This window comes from Orycteropus afer, unplaced genomic scaffold (genome assembly GCF_000298275.1).
Source record: "Orycteropus afer afer isolate SDZICR_OR568_19922 unplaced genomic scaffold, OryAfe1.0 scaffold00131, whole genome shotgun sequence".
Taxonomy (NCBI): Eukaryota; Metazoa; Chordata; class Mammalia; order Tubulidentata; family Orycteropodidae; genus Orycteropus; species Orycteropus afer.
The window spans coordinates 8,091,852-8,117,664 of record NW_006921718.1 but is presented as its reverse complement, the minus strand read 5'-3'; the positions used below and the strand labels follow the sequence as shown (position 1 = coordinate 8,117,664).

Below are 25,813 nucleotides of genomic sequence, written 5' to 3'. Positions count from 1 at the left end.
GCGAGGAGGAGGCGGCGGCGCAGGAGGATGTACTTGGTGGCGGGGGGCAGGGGGCTGGCCGGCTGCGGGCACCTCCTGGTCTCGCTGCTGGGGCTGCTGCTGCTGCTGGCGCGCTCCGGCACCCGGGCGCTGGTCTGCCTGCCCTGCGACGAATCCAAGTGCGAGGAACCCAGGAGCTGCCCTGGAAGCATCGTGCAGGGCGTCTGCGGCTGCTGCTACATGTGCGCCCGCCAGAGGAACGAGAGCTGCGGCGGCGCCTACGGGCTTCACGGAGCCTGCGACCGGGGGCTGCGCTGTGTCATCCGCCCCCCGCTCAATGGCGACTCCATCACTGAATACGAAGTGGGCGTCTGCGAAGGTACGGCCGCCCGCCGCGGGCCCCCTCCCACCTGGCCCGCGCCGCCCCCTCGGCGCTAGCTGCGCAGAACAAAGTTTGGCCGAGACTTTACAGAGGAGAGAGGGCTCCGCGGGAGGAGGGGCGGCCGCCGCCCCCGGGAGAGCGCCCTCCGCGTGTTCCTTCCCGCTCACTACTCCCCTCAACTCTTGGCCCGCCGCGGGTTGGATTTTGTGGGTGGGAGAGGGCGAATTTGGGGTCTTCCCTGACCCGGCAAACACATGCACACATGGGGCCATTCCGGCTGTAGCTGGATGGCCTGGTCTTGTGGCCCAGGGTGGGAATGCGGGGGTGGGGGGCACTGCGGAACTGCCTGCGGGCCCTTGGGGGCGTCCGGCTGCGGCCCCCCTTCCCGCACTAGCGCAGTGTGGAATGGTCCACGAAAGTCCATTTTGTGTATTGACGAAGGAGCTGTGTCTCCAGCGCACCATCCCAGTGTGACTCTTTCATTATTTTTCCCTGCGCTCTTCCTTTACCGTTTTTCTCCTCCTCCGCATATAAATCAGTTTCAGCTCCGGAATATGTCAGCCCAGGGGAAGTTACATACGGTGGTTACTCATTTATTTGCCTATTGAAAACGCTCAAAGGATTTCTGTCCTGAAAGGAAAAAGGGGGGGGGGGATGAGGGTTGGAAGAATTGCACCTGGGAGGGAAAAGTTGTTTCTGTTAGTGGATGCTTTTTAAGGTCAGACATTCGCGTTTCCAGTCGTGTTGCAGGTTCCTTCTTTTTGCATGTTTGACAGCGATGATTGTTCTGCTGGTTTCTCCACTATGCATTGTGTGCATCGCGGTGTTGACTAAGGGAGGGAGAAGGAGATTAGATTAGTGTTGCCTCCCTCGTTGCGAGAGCGTCTGTTGGTGGATCTTGGCCTTCAGTCCTGCCTTCCTCGGCCTTCGGGGTGCCTGGTCTGATTGGCGTTTAGAGAGGGGCTGTGAGATTTTTTTCTTCTTTTTAACATCTGGCTAAGGGGTAGGACTCAGTGAGCAGAAGAAAAAGTGGAATCCCAGCTTTGGCTGACGGCCGTGATGCTTTTCCGGGGCATTCTGGTGAATGAGCAGAAGACAGCATTGTTATTTATGGGGAGCGGCGCCCTCTGCCCCGAGTTCCTTCCTTGCTACTCTAGCAAGCACCTAGGAGACCAGTGAGAGGTTTATTCTGAAGCATTTTTGTATGTGTGTGTGCTGCTTTTGTGAATATGTGAATATGTGACAAAGAAAATGTCATTATTTATTGTACTGGGATAATGGAAAAGGGGATGGCAACCTTTTTTTATCTCTTAAAAGGTTTAAATTTTGTGATTCTATTTAAATATGTACACACATTTATTTACACCTGCAGTTCTTGGAGTTTCGACAGTTCTGTAAAATCCAGGAGGGCTTTCTGGTTTGGAAGCTAGTGGGCAGTAATGAGTGAAGGAACCTGTTCTCAGATGGAAGGGACATGCACTGATGCATCCTTAAGACATTAGGTTCAGAAAGAGTTCATTTGCCTGAAGTGCAAAAGCCTCTCACCTGGTGTTAAGTCTCATAACATGTCTTTATTTCTCATATCCAGAAAATTTCCTGTCATCTTAGCTTCTGGTAACAGTATTATAAGCTTGATTTTGGGAATTCTGATTGACCTAGGCTAAAGGAATGGACTTGGAATTTTGCCACTTTGAGTGTATTAACATATTTAACCCAGCCTCCCCATAAATCGAAAAAAGAACAAGTAACAAGGAAAAAACGGTTAAATGCAATAGAAACTACTCTGACAAGGACTTCTAGAGGTTCTGATTCTAACCCTTGTTTTGTTTCTTCTTAACACGTCTGGTGAAGGAAATGGGGGAGCTAAGGGAACATTTACAGTAATCAAGTGTTTTGGCAGCATTTTCCTGGGTCACAGTATGGAGTTATTTTGGCAGTTGTCGGTGAGCCTTTCATTCCTCTGAAATGATGCTATCCCTCATAGCTTCTTTTCTTCTGGTAACACCCCATGCACTTGGTGTTAGCCTTGAAAATGCTTGGAAGGCATGCTGACATGATTATATCTCAATTAGTGTTCTCTGGCAACACTTTTCATTTAGCAGGACTGTTTTCAGCTACCAAAAGTCAGGGCATTTGTTTCGGATTCTAAAAGCAGGACTCAAGTTGTATCCTAAATTAATGAAACTGAAGATAGAAAGAGTGTTGTTACCTGGCATGTATGATAGGATGGCTGGATTTAGACAGATACTTTTAGCCATGTGTCTAAAATTTCAAATATTTTCACTTTGCTACAAGGTTTATGGGAAAAAAAAATAAGCTGAGTAGCTTTTCTTCTTTACTTTTTCTTTTTAAGAATCAGAGAATCTTTATATGTCACTAACTATCTAGAAGGTGCTGACTTTCTCTTGTTTTTCTGTTACTTTATGTAACAATGGCTTGGCAGGGCCTTAGAGCCTCTAACTTTCAGAGGGGGAGGAGAGAATCCCTATCAACATCAGAGAGAGGCTGATTCCTATGAGGCTGAAGTAAGAAAAGCCTCCTCTCTCCAACCTTTTTACCAGTTCTGACACTAGCTGTCCCTTCCATGGAGCTCTCTACTTCTCTGCTGTGTTCGATAATTTCTTGCAGTGGCCACACAGTACTCACAGACAATACTTATGATTATACAGTTTAATTGGGAAATAACAGGTTACAATTCAGGATTAAGATCACTCAGGATACAGTTCTTTGCTTAGGACAGCCTCTTGGCCACTGTGGCGGTAGGCAGGCCTCTATATGGCCCTCAGCCTCTCTGCCTGGCCTCTGCTGGCAAGTGTTGCAGAGCTCTTCATCTCCTCCAATAAGTGTCTGGGAAGTTTACTCAGCCAGAAAGTCCCTGCTCAAAGGCACTCAGTTTTGTTATCTCCATGGGTCAGCAAACCTAGCTCTGCCCAGAGGCGCTCTACTCTGTCAGTAGGCCTCCTGCTCACAGTAGCTCAGCTCTCATTCTGAGCTGGGAAGCCCATTCTGATGTTGCCTGCTGGTCACCTGGTTCAGCTGCTGCCAGTTCTTCACTGCTCTCACATCTCCAGTGTTACAGTTCTCTGTCTCCTGGGTTTAGGAGGTTCTCAGCACAGGAACTCCAGGTCCAAAGGATATGCTCTGTTCCCATATCTTCTTTGCGGTAGTGAAGTTCCCCCTGTCTGGTTCTGGAATGACTCATTTTAAGCCTAGTGGCTTAAAAGCCAAAACAGATTAATTCTCTTGTTAGGGTTCTATACATCTTAATTGCATGGTACCACCCCCCACAAAGATGCCATGGGCATTATTTGCATTATTAGCAAGCTATTTAATACCTTTCATGGACCACTAACACCACATTTGCATAATTCCACCTAATCTTTTTTTGGGGAGTTAAAAGACTGTGGTAAGAAAGGCCACATAAAAGCCATCCATCCATTGAAATTTCTCAATGGCTAGTGTCTCCCTCCTTTCCCGTTTTTTTCAGAAAGTCTCATGCTGAAGCATGAGTATCATAACTAACATGAAGAAGAATTGACACAGTTTATTCATGTAAAAAGGAGCCCTGGTTGTGGTGCATGGTTAAAGTACTTGGCTGCTAACTATAACGTCAGCAGTTTGAAGCCACCAGCTGCTCTTCAGGAAAAAGATTACAGCCTTAGAAACCCAAAGGGCAGTTCTACTCTGCCCTATAGGGTCACTGTGCGTTTGAATCAACTCAATGCCAGTTTTTTTTCCCAAACGTGAAGTCTCTTATGCTGCAATTTTTGCACTAAAATGACCCCTACTGGTTGTATCTATTAATGAAAACTCTTTTGTAAACTTATTTAATTGGCTATGTTGAAAAAATATATTGTATAGTATGGAAATATTATCATGATTAATCTACATGCTTTCAATGATGTAATTTAAATATAAATTACATTGCTGTATTTGCCAACTTGCAGTAGTTTTATTTGTGTTATTCCTCATACTGGCTTTGTGAAAAAGAAAATAATGTTTTAACTGCAGTTAACAAAGTGAGTTGCATAAATCAGGGACAGAAATCGACTCTTCCAACGTATGTCTCATTGCTTTAGGTTTTTAAAGTCTGTTGGCACATAGTGGGCTCTCAGTAAATATGTGTGGAATAAATGGGTGAAAACTCCTTTCTGTTCATAGAAAGCATTGAAGAAAAAAAATATATACTGAAAACGTAAACAGTGTGATGAATTGTAAGTCTTAGGAACCAAGTGAGATGTACATTTGTGTTTCTTTACAGGATAGCTTAGATTTTTAAATAGATCCTAATTTAATTATCCTGCCTTCTTTTCTCCTTCCTTTCCTCCTTCCTTCTTCTTTTCCTTTCTTCTTCCCTTTGGGTAGGAGTTCTAGTGGCATAGTGCATAAGGCATTTGACTGCTAACCAGAAGGCTAGCAGTTCAAACCCACCTACTGCTCCTCAGAAGGAAGACTGGGCAATCTACTTCTGTAGTGATATCCCCTTGGAAACCAAGGAGGGGTTACTATGAGTCGGATCCAACTCGACAGCAGTGAGTGTGGATTTTTTTTTTTGGTCCCTTAGTGTGTGTTTAAAAAAGCGAGTGTGGAGCCAAGTACCTACGATATTCTTTGCTCTCTCAATCTAAAAATCATACTTTGTCCTCTAGAAAGCACAGGTCCCTTTCCTGTTTCCACTCATCTGCTAAGTCTTACTGTTGCCCTTGATAATAATGTCCTAACTGGACTGTTGTTTGCCCATGCTGCCTACATCCAGGGAAATAGCCTAGAAGCTAGAGAAACGAGTTTGGATTCTGAACTCCTGAGTAAGACGACTGGATGGGAAACTTCTTTGGGAGATCACAGATAAAAGGTTTTAAAGTACTACTGAAGTGAGATTTTCTAGAAGGAATGTTTCTTGGGACAGCTGAGAATGATGTTTTGAGATAAGGGGGTGAGGCTCATGCTTTTCTGTGTGGAATAGTCTGTTTGCTTCTTTAAGGGGTGTGGTAAGGTAGGGGGTGCATGCCATGCCAGCCTTCTCTCTCTGAGTAATAAAATAGCAGATGATGGCTGGAGTTTGGCAGCTTAGGAGATAGAGTGATTTGGAACTGAGTAGATACTATTGAGTTGCTCTGCTCTGAGAAGTTTGTTGCCTTACTTCTGTCCAGACAGTTGCAGATAAGCACCAACTTTTCCTCAGGGGATATTTACTCAATGGCTTCATCTTTACCTAACTTAACTTTCCATGATTTTCACCACTGCAATCTAAAAACTGCCACTTTCAGAACACAAGCTTTCTTTTATTTTCCCCAGGTATTTTAACTTTTTCTTCCACCTGCTTTTCATGGGGTGGTGAGTAGGACAACTATTTGTAGGTGGGTCCTTATAGCAATAAGAGTCCCTGGGTGGAGCAAATTGTTAACACTCTCAGCTGCTAACTCAAAGGTTGGAGATTCTAGTCCACCTGTTGTTGTTGTTATGTGCCTTGGAGTTGGACTGGACTCATAGCGACCCCTCCTTGGGTTTCTGAGGCAGTATCACTACGGAAGTAGATTGCCCAACCTTACTTTCGAGTGGTGGGTTTGAACTGCCAGCCTTCTGGTTAGCAGTCAAGTGCCTTAGGCACTATGCTACCAGAGCTCCTAGTCCACCTAGAAAACCAAAAAAAAAAAAAAACCAAATTCACTGCCGTCGAGTGGATCTGACTCATAGTGAACCCCTACTTGGGTTTCTGAGGTGGTATCACTACAGAAGTAGATTGCCCAGTCTTCCTTCTGAGGAGTGGCTGGTGGGTTTGAACCGCCAGCCTTCTGGTTAGAAGTCAGATGCCTTAGGCACTATGCCACCACCTAGAGGTGCCTTGAAAGAAAGGTCTGGCCATCGACTTCTGAAAAATCAGCCATTGAAAACCCTATGGGGCACTGTTCTACTCTGACACACATGGGCTTTGCATGGATCAGAATTGACTTGAGAGCAGTTGGTTACTGGTTACTTGCAGCCAATAACAGAGTTGTTAGATATTTTTCCCCTAAAATGGTTGCCATTAGAAGATTATATTCTCTCCCCCACCCCCATCACTACAAGACAGTCAGTGGAGATGATGGCTTTTAGAAAGGAAATGTGGGAGGATCTGATGTGAGACTCTAGGTAGGAGATTACAGGAGATGAAAAATCTGAAAAATTAACTGCCATGAGTCAGTTTCAACTCATAGGGACCCCCTTTGGGTATCCGAGGCTGTAAATCTTTATGGAAATAGATTGCCCCATCTTCCTCCCATGGAACAACTGGTGGGTTTGAAGCACCAACCTTCTGGTTAGCGGTCACATGCTTAAGGCACTGCAGCATCAGAGCTCATTTACAAGAGGCTAGATAGTGCAAAAAACATTGAGTTGTGCACAGCCATGTGGAACTACCCTCCTCATCCTGTAATGGGACTTGGAGTTAAAAGTGCATGCATTTTATTTTTACTAATCAAACAGAGGAAAGGAAAGGGAAAGTTAATACTCCTCTACTGGAGTTAGAGAAATTAAAACTTCCAGGGCTCTTGCCTTTCTTTTTTGAGTAATGTATTTCATTTTTCATGAAAGAAGCAAGTAGAGGGCTTATAAAGTTATGTTAATATAAGATAGGAGAAGAGAAACCAATATAAGTAAACAAGGAAATAATTAGTCCCTCCTGAAAGTAAATATTGACAAAACATAGGGAGACTATTTACTGCACATATACAAATGACAGGACTTGGTGACCTTCAGTGTTGACTGTCAAGCTTACAGAATTCTCACTGTTTTTGAGGAGTCTAGCCTCATAATACATTTGGTATGAGGTAAATGAATTGCATATTATCAGAAAGGCAAAAATAGCAAGTCTAGAAATACTTGTATCCATTAATACATGTTAACCAGTGACTAGGAGAATTTATAAACAATATGTTGACAGTACAGTTGTGAGCAGTCAATTTATGAGGAAAACTGTAACAGTCCTTAGGTTGTGGGCATTATGTCCAGCTGTAGGTGGTATTTTGTGACTTGGGACAGGTTTTTGTGTTTTGTGTGGCTTGATTAAGATGTGAGAATGTGGATGGATGAATGAACGGCTTGGAAATGCAGGGTCCAGGCATTATAAAGCTTGGGAAAGCTGATAAAACATGACCCCTAAAATTATAATAGTGTGGGAAGAGTGAAGAATGATGAATGAGAGAAGGGAAAAATACCGAATTCATCTTAGGGCAATGTTATCATCCTTTGAAGAGTAATCCAAAACACATTCCAGACATTAATTGTGAAATTCCTAAAAAATGTGGGTGTGTTTAATGTTTCTCAGATTACGACATCAACATGAGAGATGACAGTGCTGCCTTAGTGTGTAAATACGCTAGAATAGGAGGTGATAAAATGAATTCAGGGTAAATATGTTTGGTGAAGCAGGTTCCTGTAACACTGTGTTCCTTATGGCACATTGGTTTCTGGATTTTGGAGATAGTAGATCTCATTTAATTAATTGAGGAAAAAACAGTAGATTAGCCAAGCATGCGTGAAAAATAAGCTAAAAGCCTTCCTTCTCAGGGGTTGTATTTTCCAAAGCTGCGTTTTCAAAGACCTGACTTGTCTTTGCATAGATATCAATCACTCACTCATTGATCTTCAGTCTGCACAAGGCCTTCTGCTGGGGCTCAGGGGCAGTTGGGGAACTTGGGGACCCCTTTCACATGTGTTCCTTATACTTTTTGTGTGCTTTAAATCATGATAGGGAGATAAGACAGACTATAAAAGATCTACATAGTAATTATAAGTTCAAGCTGAATAAAGGTGATTTTCTAAGTCTGTATATGATTAGTTGGTGAATGAGATGTAGATAAAATTTTTTCTATGAATCAGAGAACCTGAGATGATTTATTCAGGCTCTGATGGCAAAGCCTAATAAGGGAATTAGAATTTGAAGTATGTCTGAAACTATGAGTAGGATCTCATTCTTTTTGGTAGGGGAGGGCATCCAACCTGTTCTTCTTAGAACCTGTGCAAATGCATATCATGATGTTCCCAAGACCTAAGAATGAGGTTGCATTCTTAATGCTTTACTAGCTATGCTTCAAAATGGCAAGTTGCCTTTTGATAGTGATTTTGTCTTTGTTCTAGCTTGTTCTACTAGACTGATGGGTATAGGCAGTGGACTGAAAGGTGTCCCAAAAAAGCGACTTTCCCCTGCTCGACCTCTGGGACTTGCCCTGGCCAGTTAGCTAACACATTGAAAAGTTTTGTGCTTAGGCAAGACCTCCTTAGTCTTAGGGACAGAGGAGTAGTTCAATATACCTAAATTTCAGAATTCCTTCAAGGTAAACATTGAACTATAAACATTCATTTTGGGCCCATATTAAAAAAAAAAAAAAAAAATCAGAAAAAGCTCCCATTTGCTTGTTAGTTGCAAAATGAATAGGTCTCAATTTCTTACCTCTCTCTATTCCCAGTTAATTCTCCACGTGAAATACTTATGTACTGTTTGAAGAGTTTAATAGCTGGGAACTTGGTTTCTGGGGTCAAATCTTTATTCAGCTTCTGTGAGTCTCAGTTTTCTCTTGAGTATAGTGGGGTTAATAGTAGGGTTGCTATAATATATATTTGGTGAAGCAAACATGTATATAATGTAATACAATGAGTGAATTCATGTGAACACTTAGAAAAGTGACTGGCATGTGGTAAATATTTAGTAACAACAAAGCTACTAACTCATGTAAGTGATAGGAGTTTATTCCCTTCTTCTTCTTAATCTTCATCTACCTGAGTAATTGATCATCAATAATTAAGGAATTTAAAAACCAAACCCACTGCCATTGAGTTGATTCTGACTGATAGCCACCCCCATTGGGTGGTAAATCTTTATGGAATTAGATTGCTCAGTCTTGCTTTCACGGAGCTCTGGTGGCATAGTGCCTAAGGCATTTGACTGCTAACTGGAAGGCTGGTGGTTCAGACCCACCAGCCATTCCACAGAAGGAAGACTAGGCAATCTACTTCCATAAAGATTTACTGCCTTGGAAACCCAAAGGGGGTCACTGTGAGTTGGAATCGACTTGATGTCAATGAGTGTTTTTTTTGGGGGGGCGATTAAGGAATTTGGGCTCTTAGAAAACGAGTGAATTGTTAATTGAGTGCAACCCAGGTCTTGAACCGGTTCAAAATGGTTCAGTTATAGCTGATGGAAACAATGGCAGCCTAAGTGTTGAATAGTAACCAAATGTCTTGAGAGCAAATTTTGACTGGAGACGGAAACAGGTAGTGGTGCCCCACGTGTGTGTGGTTGGCACACGTTTAAAGTGATGTAGTTGGCTGTTGTCTTTGAGTAGGGCATGACTGCCTGTTTGCAGGGCAGGTCAGAATACCATCCCCCCCCCCCACACACACACACACGAGATTTGATTTCTTGGCAACACTTACACTGCCTTGTTTCCTTTAGCCTTGACTGAACCTTTCAAACCAGGTCAAAACCCAGGTTCAGATCCCTCCCTTTCTTTCTCAGCACCACATATGTATGAGAGTAAACAAACAAACAAACAAAAAGTTACATAAGGCCACTGAGGTTAATCATCACCCCTCCTCCTAATGCCCATTTGTCGTACCTTGTGTAAATAATTTCTACAAAATTTGTGTATTTTGGGTAAAATAAATAAGAAATCTGTAATTTATTGCATTGTCTTAGGAGTTCTACATTTAACTATGTATCTTGGGCTAATACCTCACTTGGGGATAATATACTTTTTCCATCACATCATATTTTAGAAGAAGATTTTCCTTCTAGCTCTTGGAATGGTCACTACTGGGCCTAGTCCTAGCTGGCTTGAGGTAAGGAAATAGCTTCAACAACTCACCTCCATGGGTAGCTTCTAAAAACAAGGCAAAACCAATCTACTTCTCCACCCTCTTTTTCGCCCTACCTATTTCCCTGCCATCTTTTCACCTACTACATCAGCTCTGGGCTTGGTCTCTGCTATATGGCAATGATACCACTCAGCCTCTCTGAGACTCAATTCCCTCTCTGTAAAAAGGGATAGAGTTCAGGTAGCGTAGTCCCTAAGGCATTTGAGTGCTAACCAGAGGGCTGGCAGTTCAAACCCACCAGCCACCCCTCAGAAGGAAGATGAGGCAATTTCCTTCTATAGTGATACTGCCTCGGAAACCCAAGGAGGGGTCGCTGTGTATTGGATCTCACTGGACAGCAGTGAGTTTGGTTTGGTTTTAGGTTTAGGTGTGCTGTGAATGAGATAAAACTATGCCTTTGAAATTTTAATGTGTGTGCAAATCACCTGGGGTTCTTGTTAAAGTGCACATTCTGATTCAGTAGGTCTGGATCATCCTGAGATCCTGCATTTCAAACCATCATTTGGGTGATGTGGATGCTATTGGTCCTTGGACCACACTTTAAGTAATAAAAAGGAAGTATGACTGAATCAGGTAACACAGAGTGTGGCATGTATGGAGACTGGATAAATGTTAGCTCCAGGGGAAGAAAAACAAACAAACTTATTGCTGTCAAGTCGATTAGACTCATAACAACCCCTCCTTGGGTTTCCAAGGCGGTATCTCTGTGGAAGTAGATTGCCCAACCTTCCTTCTGAGGAGTGGTTGGTGGGTTTGAACCACAAGCCTTCTGGTTAGCAGTCACATGCCTTAGGCACTACTCCACCAGAGCTCCCAAATGTTAGCTGCTGTTATAATAATTTTTCAACCAAAATAAGTAAAGTCCTTGCTTTCACAGAGGTCATGGTTTAATGGTAAATAATGAAAACTGAGATAAGCCATTCTAGCCCAAGACAGTTAACTTTCAGTATTATTAAGATCTGAGAGATGGAAGCGCTGAGGATCTCAGGAACCCCCAAGAGGAGCAGTAACTCGAACTCTGACTCCATCTATCCCGCTGCCGTCAAGGCTATTCCAACTCATCGCAACCCCATACAACAGCATAAAACTACCCCATAGGGTTTCTGAGGCTCTGGTGCAGTGTCTGAGGCATTTAACTGCTAACCATAAGGTGGACACTTCAAACCCACCAGCCACTCTTTGGAAGGAAGATGGAGCAATCTGTTTCTGTAAAGATTTACTGCCTCGGAAACCCAAAGGGGGTTGCTGTGAGTCGGAACTGACTTGATGGCAGTGAGTTTGGTTTTTTGTTTTGGTTAATCTTCCTGCAGAGCAGCTCGTGGGTTCAAACCACTGACCTTTTGGTTAGCAGCTGAGTGCTTTTAACCACTTGAGCCAACAGTGCTCTTGAACTCCGACTACCAGGATGGATTTACTGGGTAGTGCAGCAGTAAGCAGACCTGAAGGTCTCCTCTCCTTCCTCTTTTCTGCTCCTCTTGTGTAAAATGTTTTAGAAGAATGAATATAGGCCTTTGGCCTAGACAAACCTACATTCACATCTCAGCTCTGTTATTTTTTAATTGTGAGATCATCTTGCTTAGTTTTTTCTGACCTCAGTTTCCTCATCTGTGAAACTGGACTATTAATAACATTATATCAAGTAAATAAGGAGCCCTGGTGGTGCAGTGGTTAGGCATTAGGCTGCTAATCTAAAAGTCGGCAGTTTGAACCACCAGCTCCTCCATGGGAGAAAGCTGTGGCAGTCTACTTTTCTAAGACTATAGTTTTGGAAACTCTGTGGGCCAGTTCTACTTTTTCCTGTAGGGTCACTGGGAACTGGTGTTGACTGGATGATAGGATTTGGGTTTGGTATCAAGTAAATATTAATAGCTTTTTGTCAAGTAAAATAACAAAACAACAACATATGTATATATGGATATACATGTTGTATATATAAGTACGTAATTATTGTGTGTGTGTGTGTGATGCTTAGTACGATTCTTGCTACAAAAGAAATTTTAAGAAAGATAATATTCTAATTTCTTTCCTAGTGTCCTCACTGTCTCATTTTCTTATTTGTTATCTTTCTTTACATACATATATACTTCGTGTATACAATCAAACTTCCTGTGCACTTAGCCAGGCTAATAGAGGACTAAGAGAAGTTTGATTTCAGATGTATGTCAGAGTAGAAAGAAAGGCTGTGAAGTACTGAGAACAAGGAGCGGCCAAGTCCAAGTCTTGGACTCTGGACCAAGAAAACACTCGCTTTGATCCAGGCTGACTGTAATCATCAGCCCTTCTGGAGTTTCAGCAGAATGTGAACATTTGCTTGATTTTGTGGTTTGAATCCTCACTTCCTGAGAGCTATTTCAAATCAGTAATTTTTAAGAGGTGACATATTTTAATATTGGTGGCATGTAGTGTAATGAAAGTGAATTAAATTTTGTTTTGTTGTTATAATTGCTTTGTGTGCTTCTACACATCACCTGAGACATTGGAGACGCTAGGAGAGTCTACTCTTTTGAAATTTTATTTAAGTCCATAGCAACCAGCTACTGTGGCTATGGCAAGAGAAAAAAAAAAAAAAAGATAAAAGATGTAGGACCCAAGGGAAAGTTGGGGTCACTGAGCTATGGAAAGAAGCAGGCCTGGCTAGATTGAAAAATCAGGAGGGCTTGGATTCCCAAATCAGTGAGCAGGAGATGGTTGTGAGGACTGGAGTTCGCCTACATTGTTTTATGTAATCCCATGTGTCTTTCATGTGGACTAATGCTACAAGTTTATGGAGGATTTTCTTTGTGATTACTCTAGATAATTTTTGTAGTAAGGCAGAATACCTAGCATTAAAATATCTGACATTCATGTCTCTTTAGTGTACCTAGTGTAGTTGTGGTTCCATTTTACGCAGAACAGCATATTCTCAACTGTGTCTCTTTCTTCATGCCTGGATATAAGTATCATTTTTGTCTTGTAAATACTGGTTGAGGACTCAAAAGGTGAACGCTTTGGGTTGGCTATTGTAGAACAAGGAAAAAGGATTTGATAATACAATCCTTGGCCTCAGTAGTTTACAACTTCTTTTTCTTCTTGACAGCCAATCCTCATTATCACACAGCAGAAATTGAATTTCTTTCCAGAAACTCTTTTAATACCTACTATTGTAGTGCCCCTGTCCTTTATCAAGAGTGCTGGTATTCAGACTTAAAACCTACAAACAAACCTATAAGCAAAGTGAAAAAGAAAAAAAAAAACCCTTCAAAAATATTTTGAGAGTTTCTTTTAAATATATATGTTAGTCAAATCGAAAAATAGCACCCTACCTTGAAATATCCTGGGAACATTTATCTTATGAACATATAAGAAAGAAAATTAAGTGTCAGTTATGTTTAAGGGTGTTGTCATTTTACATTTTAAGTTTTTGAGAAGAGAATGAAGAGTCTACTCTTGAAATTTTAGCTAAGTCCATAGCAACCAGCTACTATGGCTATGGCAAAGGAAAAAGAAAAACAAAAAAGATATAGGCTGTAACTAGAGACTGTGCCTGTCTTATTTAGCATTTCAAAACAAAAACCATAAACAAACATCTCAGATTCAAAACAGAAAGGAATTTCTGGCAGGGCTGTTGAAACCTGAGCCTGTAGAATCCAGTCTAGTAGAGGTAACTTATTTAGCTTCTTATACAAAGGCCACAAGCATAATGTTTCACATCTGTGATAAATGCAAGGCATCTCAGTATTGTAGTTATGATACACCTCTTTTAAAGACTCTGAACAATCTGCCAAAATAAGGCAAACCTACCTTGAAAAAGTTTGATGTGAATTAGACTTTAATTACAAGAATTGGGCCATCTACTTCTGTAGCGATACTGCCTCAGAAACCCAAGGAAGGGTCGCTATGAGTTGGTCCTACTCCACGGCACATGACAACAACAACAAAGAATTAGTTGAACCATTTAAATCCTTATAATGGGTGAGGAATCTTTTTTACAGGATGTATGAGCTCCATCCCATCAGAATATGTGTTTATAATTCTACAGAGGAAGAACATTCCATTATCTTGTCAAATGCTGAACTTGAAAACCTTCACATTGCTTTCCTCACTTTCCATCATTGGAAGCTTTTTTTTTTTTTTTTAAATAGGTATAGGTATTTACATTCTGAGTGAGGAAATGGGGACGAGTTTTAGATGCTTTTATCTCTGAAAGCCAAAATAGAAGAGTTTTTAAATGGAAAAAAAAATGGATTTGCTCTATGCTTTCTAGACCCATTCGTTGTTACATTTCAGGCAAATTTTAGGAAATTTTATTACTGTTATATATGACATAAAAATGAAAGGCCAAATAAAGTTCTATATTTTAATCAAAATAGTTTGTTTCAGAAAGGATTTAAAACTGCTCAAACAGGTAAATGTCATAAAATTCTTGTAGAAGAGAATGGCCTGATAGAGGAGAAAAAATAGCTGTTGCTTCTGGATCCCTCTTCATTCCTGAATATCTCGGTGACTTAGATAAATCTCCCTCAACTTATCTTCACCTACTGCCATCTAGTTCTAAGGCAGTATCACTACGGAAGTAGATTGCCCAACCTTCCTTCCGAGGAGTGGCTAGTGGGTTTGAACCACCAGCCTTCTGGTTAGCAGTCATATGGCTTAGGCACTACGCCACCAGAGCTCCTCCTTAATCTGTCAGAAGGGAATTAAATAGTTACTTACCTGAGGGCAGGGGAACTGAGTCAGATGCTATCTTAAGGCCCTTCTGGTCATAAGATCTATGTTTTTATTATCTAGAAGTGCTGGGCAGAGTCAAATATTACCTTGTCTTTGTAGAGCCCGGGAAGGAAAAAGTGGTAGTGTCTACATGACTCTTTGCCAAGTGCTGTGACAAAAGGGCTTACAGGAAAAGATCAAGAGTTTTCTGTAGTTATTTTTATTTATTGTGAGGCAGTGGAGACACAAAACATTTTTATCAGGAAGTTAGTGACATCTCTTTTAAATGCCTGTGATCTTTAAACCCTATTAACTGTGGCCTAGTAGAGATTCAAAGTACACCTATGTGTCTTTTTTTATGTCGGTCCTGGCCTATTGCCTTTACTCTTTCTCCATTTTCTTATTCACTGCATTAATTACTACAGCTGTGAAGTAGGTAGGTGACAAATACTGCAAAGGGAGAAGCTTGAGCGAAGACAGGCCAAAACTTGCCCAAATTCATTTCTGCCTCTGACACTAGAAGAGAGTTGAATAATTGCTATTCTTCCTAATACTGCAGGCAACAGCCAAATTCTCAGCATTCCTTTACCTTTGCTGCTGTTTTCACTTGCCAGGGAGTTTCCCAGTAGACCGGGCAAGCAGTTTTCTTAAAGAGCACACTGAATTTAAAGAGACAACAGTTATAGTGCATGAAAAGGGTAATTGCTGGCTTAACGTGGCACTTTAGCATCTCATATTGGGGGAGTGAAAGGGATGAGTCCCTGAAGAGGGATAGGCTGCAGGCTCCACCAGTTCCCTAAGCCCAGCTGTCACTGAGTGTGGGACCAGGAAATTCTGCATGTGTGTGTGACAGCAGATCCTCTCTAAGTGTATTTGAAGCACAGGCCAACTTGAAGTTCAGAAGGTTATCTCTTGGTGTCTAGAAACGTCACCATTCATTTGCATGTTGTCCAGTGGCAAGGCCTTGAGCAAGGTTAGGTGGAGTGACTGTGAAGCTTGATCTAACATATATTATACTAAAGAAAGAGACGCTTGAGCACAGCCTCCAACATACATCAGCTATAAACTTGCTTTGCCTTGTGGATATCACATTTTCGCCAAGAGCAGCCTTCCAGAATGAGGTGCTAGTTAATTCCAGTCGGGCATTTATTCGTTATTAAGTCTGCTGAATGCTAAATACTCCATTTGGGAGTATTTGACAGGAGAAAACTCAACAGCTAATTATTATGTAGATCTCTTCCATCATTCTCACTTTCAATTCAATTACCTACGCCACCAATCCCTAGCAATATGAACGAATTTAATTTTAATTTTCTATAATATTTCACTTTTTACCCTGAGATTTTTTTTCTCAAATATGTAAAACTGTGGAGCGTAGTGCCTAAGGCACTTGACTGCTAATCTGAAGGCTGGCGGTTCAAGCCCACCAGCCACTTCTTGGAAGGAAGGTTGGGCAATCTACTTCCATAGGAAACCTAAGGAGGGTTCGCTATGAGTAGGCACATAACAACAACACGTACAACTGCTATAAATTGCTAATAACTGAGTAAACGTTTTATATTGTTTAGAAGAAAATACTTCGTATAGTACTGTGGCTTGCCCTGCCTTTCTTTTTTTTAAAGATGATATCAGAAGTCAAATCCTGTTGCAGATCTTATCATCTCTCTTCCAGGCTAGATTTCTGGATAACTAAAGTAGTGGCCCACGGAAATAGCCATTGAGGGATGGGTGGTGTTGATTTACTAACCTGAGCTTTTGCCTAAGATAGGTTCTCTTTTACTCATCTTTCGTATATAAATAAGTCTTTATTTGGCTTTCTTTTGTTTGCTTGGCATAAGAACCTTTAAGCTGTATCGGCTGTAATGAGAATCTGAATGCCCAGTCTAGCCCTTCTCCCTGTGGAAGGAGTCAGAGTGTGCTACCTCAGAGACTGAGCTAGGGGCTCAATTGGGTACCTGTCTTACCCCACATCTCTACACTGGTTTTGGCCTTCTTTTGCTGGTGAATCCCTGACAAGGCCCAGAGCAGGCTGGATATCAAGGGCCCTAGAAGCCATTGGAATGGCATGCTTTCTTTCCATTTGCCTCCACATTCTTCCAGCATGGTTACTTGTACCTCTCCATCTATTGGTAATGCAGTCATTAACAGAAGCTGGTGCCAGGTGTCAAATCTCCATGAGGAGCTATTCAATAATGTTGTTTACTGTGCCAGGATGGTGAAAGAGGAGTTTTGTAGAAATGATTAGGGGGAGAGTGTTTGCCAGGACATCAGATTTCTTTGACACTAGAGTATAATACTGTGGGTTAGAAAGTGATACAAGGATCTTTACAAGGTTGGCGTAGACATGCTGACCTAAAAGGATGTGCCCAGGACTACAGCATAGCAGCTGGGCCTCTGAATGGATACAGTTACAGAAGTATCTTTGAAAGACAGGAAGCTAAGATAATTTCTTCTTTCAAGATGTAGTGAACTTTATATATTTGAATGTGGGTACTTGCTGATGTGTATATGTATTTTCAGTTACTGAGAACACAACATAGGCAAATAATACCTTGTATTATATTATAGATCTGTTGAAAACAACTCCCCAGCTTGAAGCAACAAATGTAATATCTACTCTGTAAACAGTCAGGAAACTGAAAATGATTTCTTCATAAGTAAAGGTTTTACATTGTTTTATTTATTTGGGAGGAAAAAAAAAATAGAATCCTTTGGCTTTTAAACCACCTGGCTAATTGAGCTGTTAGTAGTGGGCAAATGGAGCTCAGGAAAATTATTTATTTTATTTCTTGATCTTTGGGACGCATTTTGTTATCTTTAAGGTAATGTAGAATGATTTGCAGTAGATTATCATTAAACATAGTTTTTGACCTTACATGAGAATTTTGGATGCAATAGCGGAAATGAAAGACAGAAATAGACGGTGAGAAGTAGAAGACCTCTGTAGGGAAATAAGCAAAATGAAAGAAGCCAGAAGTTTGTTTTGTTGGAAGGAGATGAAATTATTTTCAAAGACTTTGCTGGGAAAAGGTGAGCCTTCAGCAACAATTTTATTAACTATCTATTCAGGAAATTGTATTAGATCTTTTGGAAAGAGGAGGGGAAAAGCAAAGATTCTCTGCCAACTGGAAAACTTGAGGGAGATAAAATGTTTACATGGTTTAATAACATAAAACATGTCCAAAAGAAATATATAATTACAGCTACGATTGGCACTGAAAATAGTCAATGTATATATTTTTTAAACTGTGTGTGAATATATAAGCATATGTCCTTGAGTCAAGAATGTTTGGATGATAATATATCTTGAGAGAATGGAAAAGTAGAAGGTATTAGGAGCTAAAAAAGAAGGAATAATTAAAGAATGACTACTGGTTAAAGAACAGTGAAGTTTTTTCTTTAGAGGGAATGTATTTCATATAATAATTCTAACTTTTCTTTTTATAAGCATTTGTCTTCCAACAGGCTTTAGTAATTTGCATGTTATTACCAAAAGCCCATTAAAAAAAAAACAAACTAAACTCACTGCCCTGGAGTCGATTCGACTTGTAGTGACCCCTCCTTGGATTTCCGAGGTGGTATCTCTGTGGAAGTAGATTGCCCAACCTTCCTTCTGAGGAGTGGCTAGTGGGGTTGAACCACCAGCCTTCTCCTTAGCAGTCAAATGCCTTAGGTACTATACCACCAGAGCTCCTGTTGTTGTTATGTGCCCTTGAGTTGGACCTGACTCATAGTGACCCCTCCTTGGGTTTCCAAGGCGGTATCCCTATGGAAGTAGATTGTCCAGCCTTCTTTCCGAGGAGCGGCTGGTGGATTTGAACCGCCAGTCTTCTGGTTAGCTGTCAAGTACCTTAGGCACTACGCTACCAGAGCTCCTAGGTAAGTGAAAATTAGATTCCAAAATTCAGGACCTGACTATCTTGATCCTGAAATTTTAAGTTTTCCAACTTTATTTCAAATTTATCTCAGACAAAGACCTTTTGAGAACTCAGAAGATATATGTGAAGAAGGTGAGCATTTTCTGAGTCATTTTAATACACACCATCTAGTATCTAGTACAACCAAAGGTTTGGGGCCAAGGGCTATTGCTGGATATTGGGCGTGGTGTCAGCTTTTAGATTCTCCCAAGTTGTCTTTACATTTTTCAGAATGTATTCTCATTCTTCAAACCTTACCCGCTTACACTCCTTCCTTTATCAAGTCTTCCTATCCTGTCCAGGAAAAAGTAATGCCATCCCCCTTGCTCCCAGAAATAACACTCTCCCCTTTCCTTATTCTAGCAGTTTTCACATTGTGTTGGTGTGCACATTTTTGTCTCCCTGCCTCATTGTAGCCACTTGAGTGCCAGGATTGTGTTATCCTAGCACTTGGCATGCAGGAAGAACTCAATGAATATTTGTTGACTAAATCTAGACTCAAGGTCATGGAAGATGTTATACAGAAACTTTTCCATCAGTACTGTTTGCACTGTGGAGAACTGAAACAAATGACAATCTGTTGAGAATCCCAGGGCAAAGTCAGTTGTATCATTGTAGAAGGAAGCTCAGGCTGGTTAACTGAACCTTTCATCCCAAATCATTCTTAGAATAGATTTTTATTTGCTTTTATTGGTGGTTTTTTTGATGATGGGTTAGGTTCAGCTGTATTCATTTTGGCAAATATTTAAAGATAAATTTTATTTTTGAGAACTTTTCTTCTTGCCAGTTGTTCATAAAGGTGTCATTTATCACCACCTCTTCATCATCTCATGAGAATCTTTCTCGTGGGTGGCTGCTTTGTAACCTGCTCCTTATACCATCAGGGATTTGTTACATTGAGCACTTGGGATACTATGGTGATCTGCTGCTTGTAAATAGTAACTGGTAAATGATTATGAATTATTTAATAGACATGCTTCAGGTCACCATAGAAATACTTGATGGTAATAAAGCAATCCAGGGTTGTGTGTCAAACATGTATGTTGTGACTCATTAGAGAGGAGTTTAATTTAACAAACGTTTATCAGATCTGAGAGTGCTGTGAACAGTGAATGACAAAATCTGTGATACTTACAGCTTCAGGTGATTTCCAAATGTCCTAAGGAATTTAACTGCACTACTTCTTTGAGGAGGAGCTCTGGTAGCATAGTGTCTAAGGCACTTGACTGCTAACCAGAAGGCTTGTGGTTCAAACCCACCAGCCACTCCTTGGAAGGAAGATGGGGCAATCTACTTGTAGGATCTTGCCTCGGAACCCAAGGAGGGGTCGCTATGAGTCGGATCCGACTTGACGGCACATAGCAACAACTTCTTGGAGGAAAGTAATCCTAAGCCGGCAACATGAGTGTGGAAATGTGTGGCTGTGAATAATAAAAATGCCTCACACTGGTCCGAACAGGAAGTCCATAGGAATGCAGTATAAGGAATTTAGGAAAGCAAAATCCCATTTTTGGATTTACTCCAAACTCTATGACTTCAGGGACTAAGGAATTTTTGATGACGAGTGACTAGATTCCTAACTTGTTATTTAGTAGTGTGGTGGTGTTTTAACTTTGGCACTGTTTGAACTGTTTGTTTTTCCTAAAAGTCTTAAATGTGGTTTACAAATTAAGACAGAGTAAGGTATTTAGACACTAAAGAGTGCAACAGAAAATGACAGTCTTAAAGTGATAACATTTAGCACCAAGCTTTTCAACTACTAAAGGTTATGCCATGATAACGTATACACAATCATTAGGCATATACATAACATTATCCTGCATATAAGCTCATAACTCTTTAATGAAGATGCATAGCGAGCCTGTGTTCTTAGAGCAGGTTTCATTTTGGTGTCTTTACTATGGCATGTCCCTCCAGCTTTCCCCCATTTAAGATGTTTGTCTCATACCTGATGGTAACTGTTGATAATGTGAGTCTCATGGTTGGTGGCTTTCCCAGTAGCTCAGTTTACAACTTTTTATTGATCACCATTTGTTGTTATAAAAGTTTTGAGAAGTGGGAGGAAGAGAACCTGAAACTGATAGCAAAGTAAACTTGTAAGTGAAGATCCTGAGCAAGGTAAGGTTTTATGGATTTACCAGTGATTTTCCGTGTAACTCTCTTAAAATATATGTTTAACTTTTATATGCTTTCATTACTGTTGAATGTTTAAAAATCATCTCCGTGACATCAGGGGCAAGTGCATTTTCCTTTGAGCATTGCCTTCTTTGAATTTAGTCAGCAGAAGGAATATTTGACTTGATGGCAATACTGTTTACATCAGGGATGTGTATCTCAAAACCTGTGACCCCTCAGTTTGTTTCAGGTGGTTGGAGAAAGACTTGGAGCTGTGCTTGCTGCTGGACTAGCACATTTTCCCTCAGAATTTAATAGAATAAATGAATGAAGGCAGAGGACTGGGAAACTTAGTTGGAGGAGGGAGTAGAGGGAGTGGCCCCATCAAGTTGTAAGCCAAGGTAAACACTCTTTGTAACTGAAAAATATACTTCCTGAAAGGAGAGAACTTGCTGAAGTGCATGTGAAATGTAACCAGCAAGTACCATTTTCAGCTATACAAATAGCTGTCCTGAGTCCCAAGGTGAACTTCTCAGAGCTATGTGGGAAAAATCTGTGGCCCATCGTGCTTACAGCTAGACTTGGAGACTGCATTTGGGGAGAAAAAGTCATGTTTATGGTAGAGAAATAGCAGATAGAGCTTTTTGATTGTTATTTGGAGAGAGTGCCTGTTTAGCCTTTGTTAAACTATAGCATTTAGCAGTGATACATGTGCAGAAGTGTAGAAATGAAGTGGTCAGTGGCCTAAGGAAAGACAGCCTTTTTGCAGAGGAGTCAGTAGACTGATGGAATGGCACTGGGAAGGGTCCCTGAGTCTGCAGGTGATTTACAGTTAATGGAAACAAGGATATTTTCTTTCTGCCTGTTTTTTTTTTTTTTTTTTAATGACTGTGGAAAAATGTATCATTACAGTGGGCAACTGTGCACACATCACTTAATTTGTGCATACATCTATATACACAGCATGCACGTAAGTAAGCAAGTTTCCTCACAGGGTCATGTTTTTGCCCTAATGGTCTCTCTCTGTTCATTCTTCTGTGATAATGGTAGTGTTTTCTTCTAATTGGCAGCTGTTGGATACCTTTGATTCCAGTAGCAAAGTTTACACACACACACACACACACACACACACACAGCCCTACCAGCCTCTGGCCATCATTAATTAATTTATAAAAATAAATAAATAAATACAGATTGTCTCCTAGCAGCTTACATAAAGCTGTGGGCATCTTGTTCCTGTTAAGGTGTTCATCAGGTTTGTTGTTTGTGTCTTGCCCATGCCATGTGTCAGAAGGTAGACCACCAAAGAAGGACTGAGACAGAAATTCCTTAGAACTTTTCATCCTTAGAGATTCCCTTGGAGCTTAGCTGCATGTGGGAAAGAGCCTGGTTTTGTAAAAAGAGACCAGTGGTCACTCAGAAAGATATTATCTAGATTCTTTCTCTTCTATTTTAATTCCCATACCAGCTACGTGTGCTAGGGCCAAAGATTGTTTGGGCCCACCTTCTTCTTTTAAAGAAAATTACTATAAAGGCAGCATAACTTCACTAGACAGTTTGGGAATTAGAGAATAGAAACAATTAGACAGAATGCCGTTGTTCTAAATATAAGAGTTAAGAAAATGTTATTCCAGGTGAATTTGTAGAGAAAGCTTTTTGTAGCCATAATGGATTTTATTTTCCTTGGGTGCCTCAACTCTCCAAGGTGATGATTATGATTGTGTCATCTCCCTTTACTGAGGATCCTACTCAAGGACTAGTCTCCTCCCCTGTGCAACAGTTCCTTTGTATCCAGGGTTTCCTGTGGCTTTTGATTGTTTAGTACTTGCTACCAGCAGAACTGTGTTGTCTCTAAAGTCATTTAAAGCTTTAAAATGGTGGAGTAATGATTTGTAGGCTTTGTGCAAATAGCCAGCCCATGAGTAGAGACATTTTAATTCTGTTGCTTTTTGTTGTTGTTATGTGCTGTTGAGTGGGACCTGACTCATAGCGACCCCTCCTTGGGTTTCCGAGGCAGTATCACTACAGAAGTAGATTGCCCAACCTTCCTTCCTAGGAGTGGCTGGTGGGTTTGAACCGTCAGCCTTCTGGTTAGCAGTCAAGTGCCTTAGCCACTTCAACCAACTATGCTATCAGAGCTCCCGTTGCTTTTTTAGTAATGCATTGTAATATTAGTAGTTTTCACTACTGGATACTGGTTTCATACTCAAAAGGTATATATTAAAAAAAAAAAAACCAAACTCAACTGCTGTTGAGTAGGATCTGACTCATAGCGACCACTCCTTGGTCTCTGAGTGGTATCTCAATGGAAGTAGATTGCCCAGTCTTCCTTCCTAGGAGTGGCTGGTGGGTTTGAACCGCCAGCCTTATGGTTAGGCACTGTGCCACCAGATATATATATAGCATGTTGTAATATTTCAGATTTTCTTGTATAATCTTTATTTTTTTTTTAAAAAAGCAAATTATTTAAAACCAGTTACACAAACAGTATGAAAAAAATCAAATCACCAAGCTTCAGATATATTTTATATAAATTTTAAGTGCTTTCTGGATTATCAAAAGAAAGATAAAATGTCAGTCACCTTTTTAATAGTAAGTTATTATTTGAAAATTTATAATTCAAATACTACGAAAAATTCAATCCAGAAAACACTACACGTTTACTTAATTGATTGTTGGTTGGAGAAAGCCCACATTTAGACTACCTTAAGCCACAGCATATAGCAAAGTGATACATATGCATAACTGGAATTTAGCAAATACTTTATTGCTCAGGATATTAAAATAAAGGGGCATGCTTTATACTGCAAATGTAATTTGTAGGTGAAACCACATCAAAATGAACAGTTTAACAGTGGATATTTGGGGAGTTTTGGCTATACCTGGGGATAATAACCTTAACTAAACTTAGCATAAGTATGTAAACTTTTAAAAAATTAAAGCACAGAGTTTATATTCAACATCAGTAACCAAAAAACATGTCCTTCCCTTCCCCAATATATGCTGAAATTGCATCTTGAAGATGAAAAAAGAGGTATAGGAAAGCTGACGGCCACTGGAGAGAGAGTCTGCAAAGAGGACCTGGGGGGCCTGGGACTTTCTTTGACCCAGCAGATAACTTGTATCTCCTTTTTTTGTGACCAGTTTGTAAAACTTAATTTACAAATGGGAATCAATAGGTTGTTTCTAATACTATGCAATTAATTGTCAATCAGTTGATCTTTATTATCAACTAAAACTGATTGCTTTCTTTTGGAAGCTTTATTAGGAATGTGATTATGAATGTTTACAGCAATTTTTAATGAAATTGATTGCATCTTTCTTGGTGAATGGCAGATATTAGAGCCTTTGGGTAGAGCGTAAGCTGTGCTTTCAGGTGAAATGTTTAAACAGTGAGTATTGATAGACTATAGCTGGGCAGTGTTGACTTGCTTACAGAGTGGTGGCACTCAGCCCAGTGCACATGAGGGGGTGGAGAAAAGGTTCGGTTTTGAGAGCCCTCGGTTTATTTCTGGCTGTTGGGATGTGAGACTGTGGGAGAAGGCATAAATATAGTTTGAAGGAGGTTGCAGATGCAAAGGTTCTTGCCGGGGTAAACAGTGGATGCATTTGTTTACAGCTGCTTCACACTTTTACCTCTCCGTGTTGGTGCTTCCAAGGGGTGAAGCTTAGTGTCTGGATCTTATTTAGTGGGCGTGTAGGGAATCTCCTCAGATGTACCAACCACAGTGATTTTGTTTCTTTCCTTTCTGAATTTGAATTCAAATAACTACCTGACTGATGTGAGAATTCTTTTCTTTCTTTCTTTTTTTAAATAGCGATGCGATTATGCAAATACTGAAAGCATATAGCATTTGGGGGTGGAGTTACAGGATTTGGGAGTTGTGGCTCAGTGTACTTGTGCATCATTATCTCTAGTCCACAAAAGAAGGCAGAGCAGCAGCTCCTGAGCCCTGCCTCCCCTCTCCTTTACAGGTTAGTGGCTGATTTCTCCTGAGGAGGTTCTGAGACCCTTCTCCTTGTATTCACCCTTGAGGGCCCAGGGAGCCCACATCCAACCAGCTACTGCCCTTGTCCATCCCCCAGTCCTGCACACAGGCGCTCTCTACTGTCAGGGACTTGAGGATACTGCCCAGCCAGCCCTGACCATGACTTCCTTCACTACAGGGTACCTAACTTGCCTGCACCTGTGGCAGTAGCCTCATTCTCAGCACTGTGGCCTTGCTTCCTCAGCCCTATTGGTTGCTTCCCAGTCTGAGTGACCCCAGTCTTGGAACATTTTACCCACCCGGGTGGTATAGTAGTTAAGCACTAGGCTGCTAACCAGAAGGTCAGTGGTTCAAACCCACTATTTGCTCCATAGAAGAAAGATGTAGCAATCTGTTTCTGTAAAGATTTATAGCCTTGGAAACCCTATGTGGCAGTTCTAGTCTGTCCTTTGGATGCACTGAGTCAGAATTGACTTGATAGCAGTGTGGTTTTTTTTTTTTTTTGTATGGGTAGCACCCACACTTACTTCTGTTTCTTCAGGGACTGTTAGGGATGCAATCTCAAGGAAACTTGCTCAGAGGAAATGATTTCCTCAGGAGAAATTTAGATTATAAATTTCTTAAGGAGAAGTGCATTTTATTAATGAGAGGCAATATTGTGTGCTAAGGGGAATTCAGACTCTGAGGTAGACAGTCCAGCCTTGCTTGGTGTCTGACCCTGGCAAAGCTACTTGACCTCTGCCTTAGTGTTCATCTGTAAAATGACAATAATACTACCACTAATATTACTGTTGTTGTTGTTATTTGCCATAGAGTCGGCCCCGACTCCTAGCGACCCCTCCTTGGGTTTCCGAGGCAGTTATCACTATGGAAGTAGGATTGCCCAACCTTCC

At 41.0% G+C, this 25,813-nt stretch overlaps 1 protein-coding gene across 1 annotated transcript in view; it reads left to right on the top strand.

Moving 5' to 3' along the window:
- The first annotated feature begins 12 nt into the window (after positions 1-12).
- The window catches only part of CRIM1 (cysteine rich transmembrane BMP regulator 1), a 287,524-nt gene continuing 261,723 nt past the window's right edge, over positions 13-25,813 (top strand). The window contains exon 1 of the mRNA XM_007945075.2: positions 13-358. Coding sequence (XP_007943266.1) covers positions 28-358 — 331 coding nt within the window. The 5' untranslated portion in view covers positions 13-27. The remainder of the gene's footprint in view (positions 359-25,813) is intronic.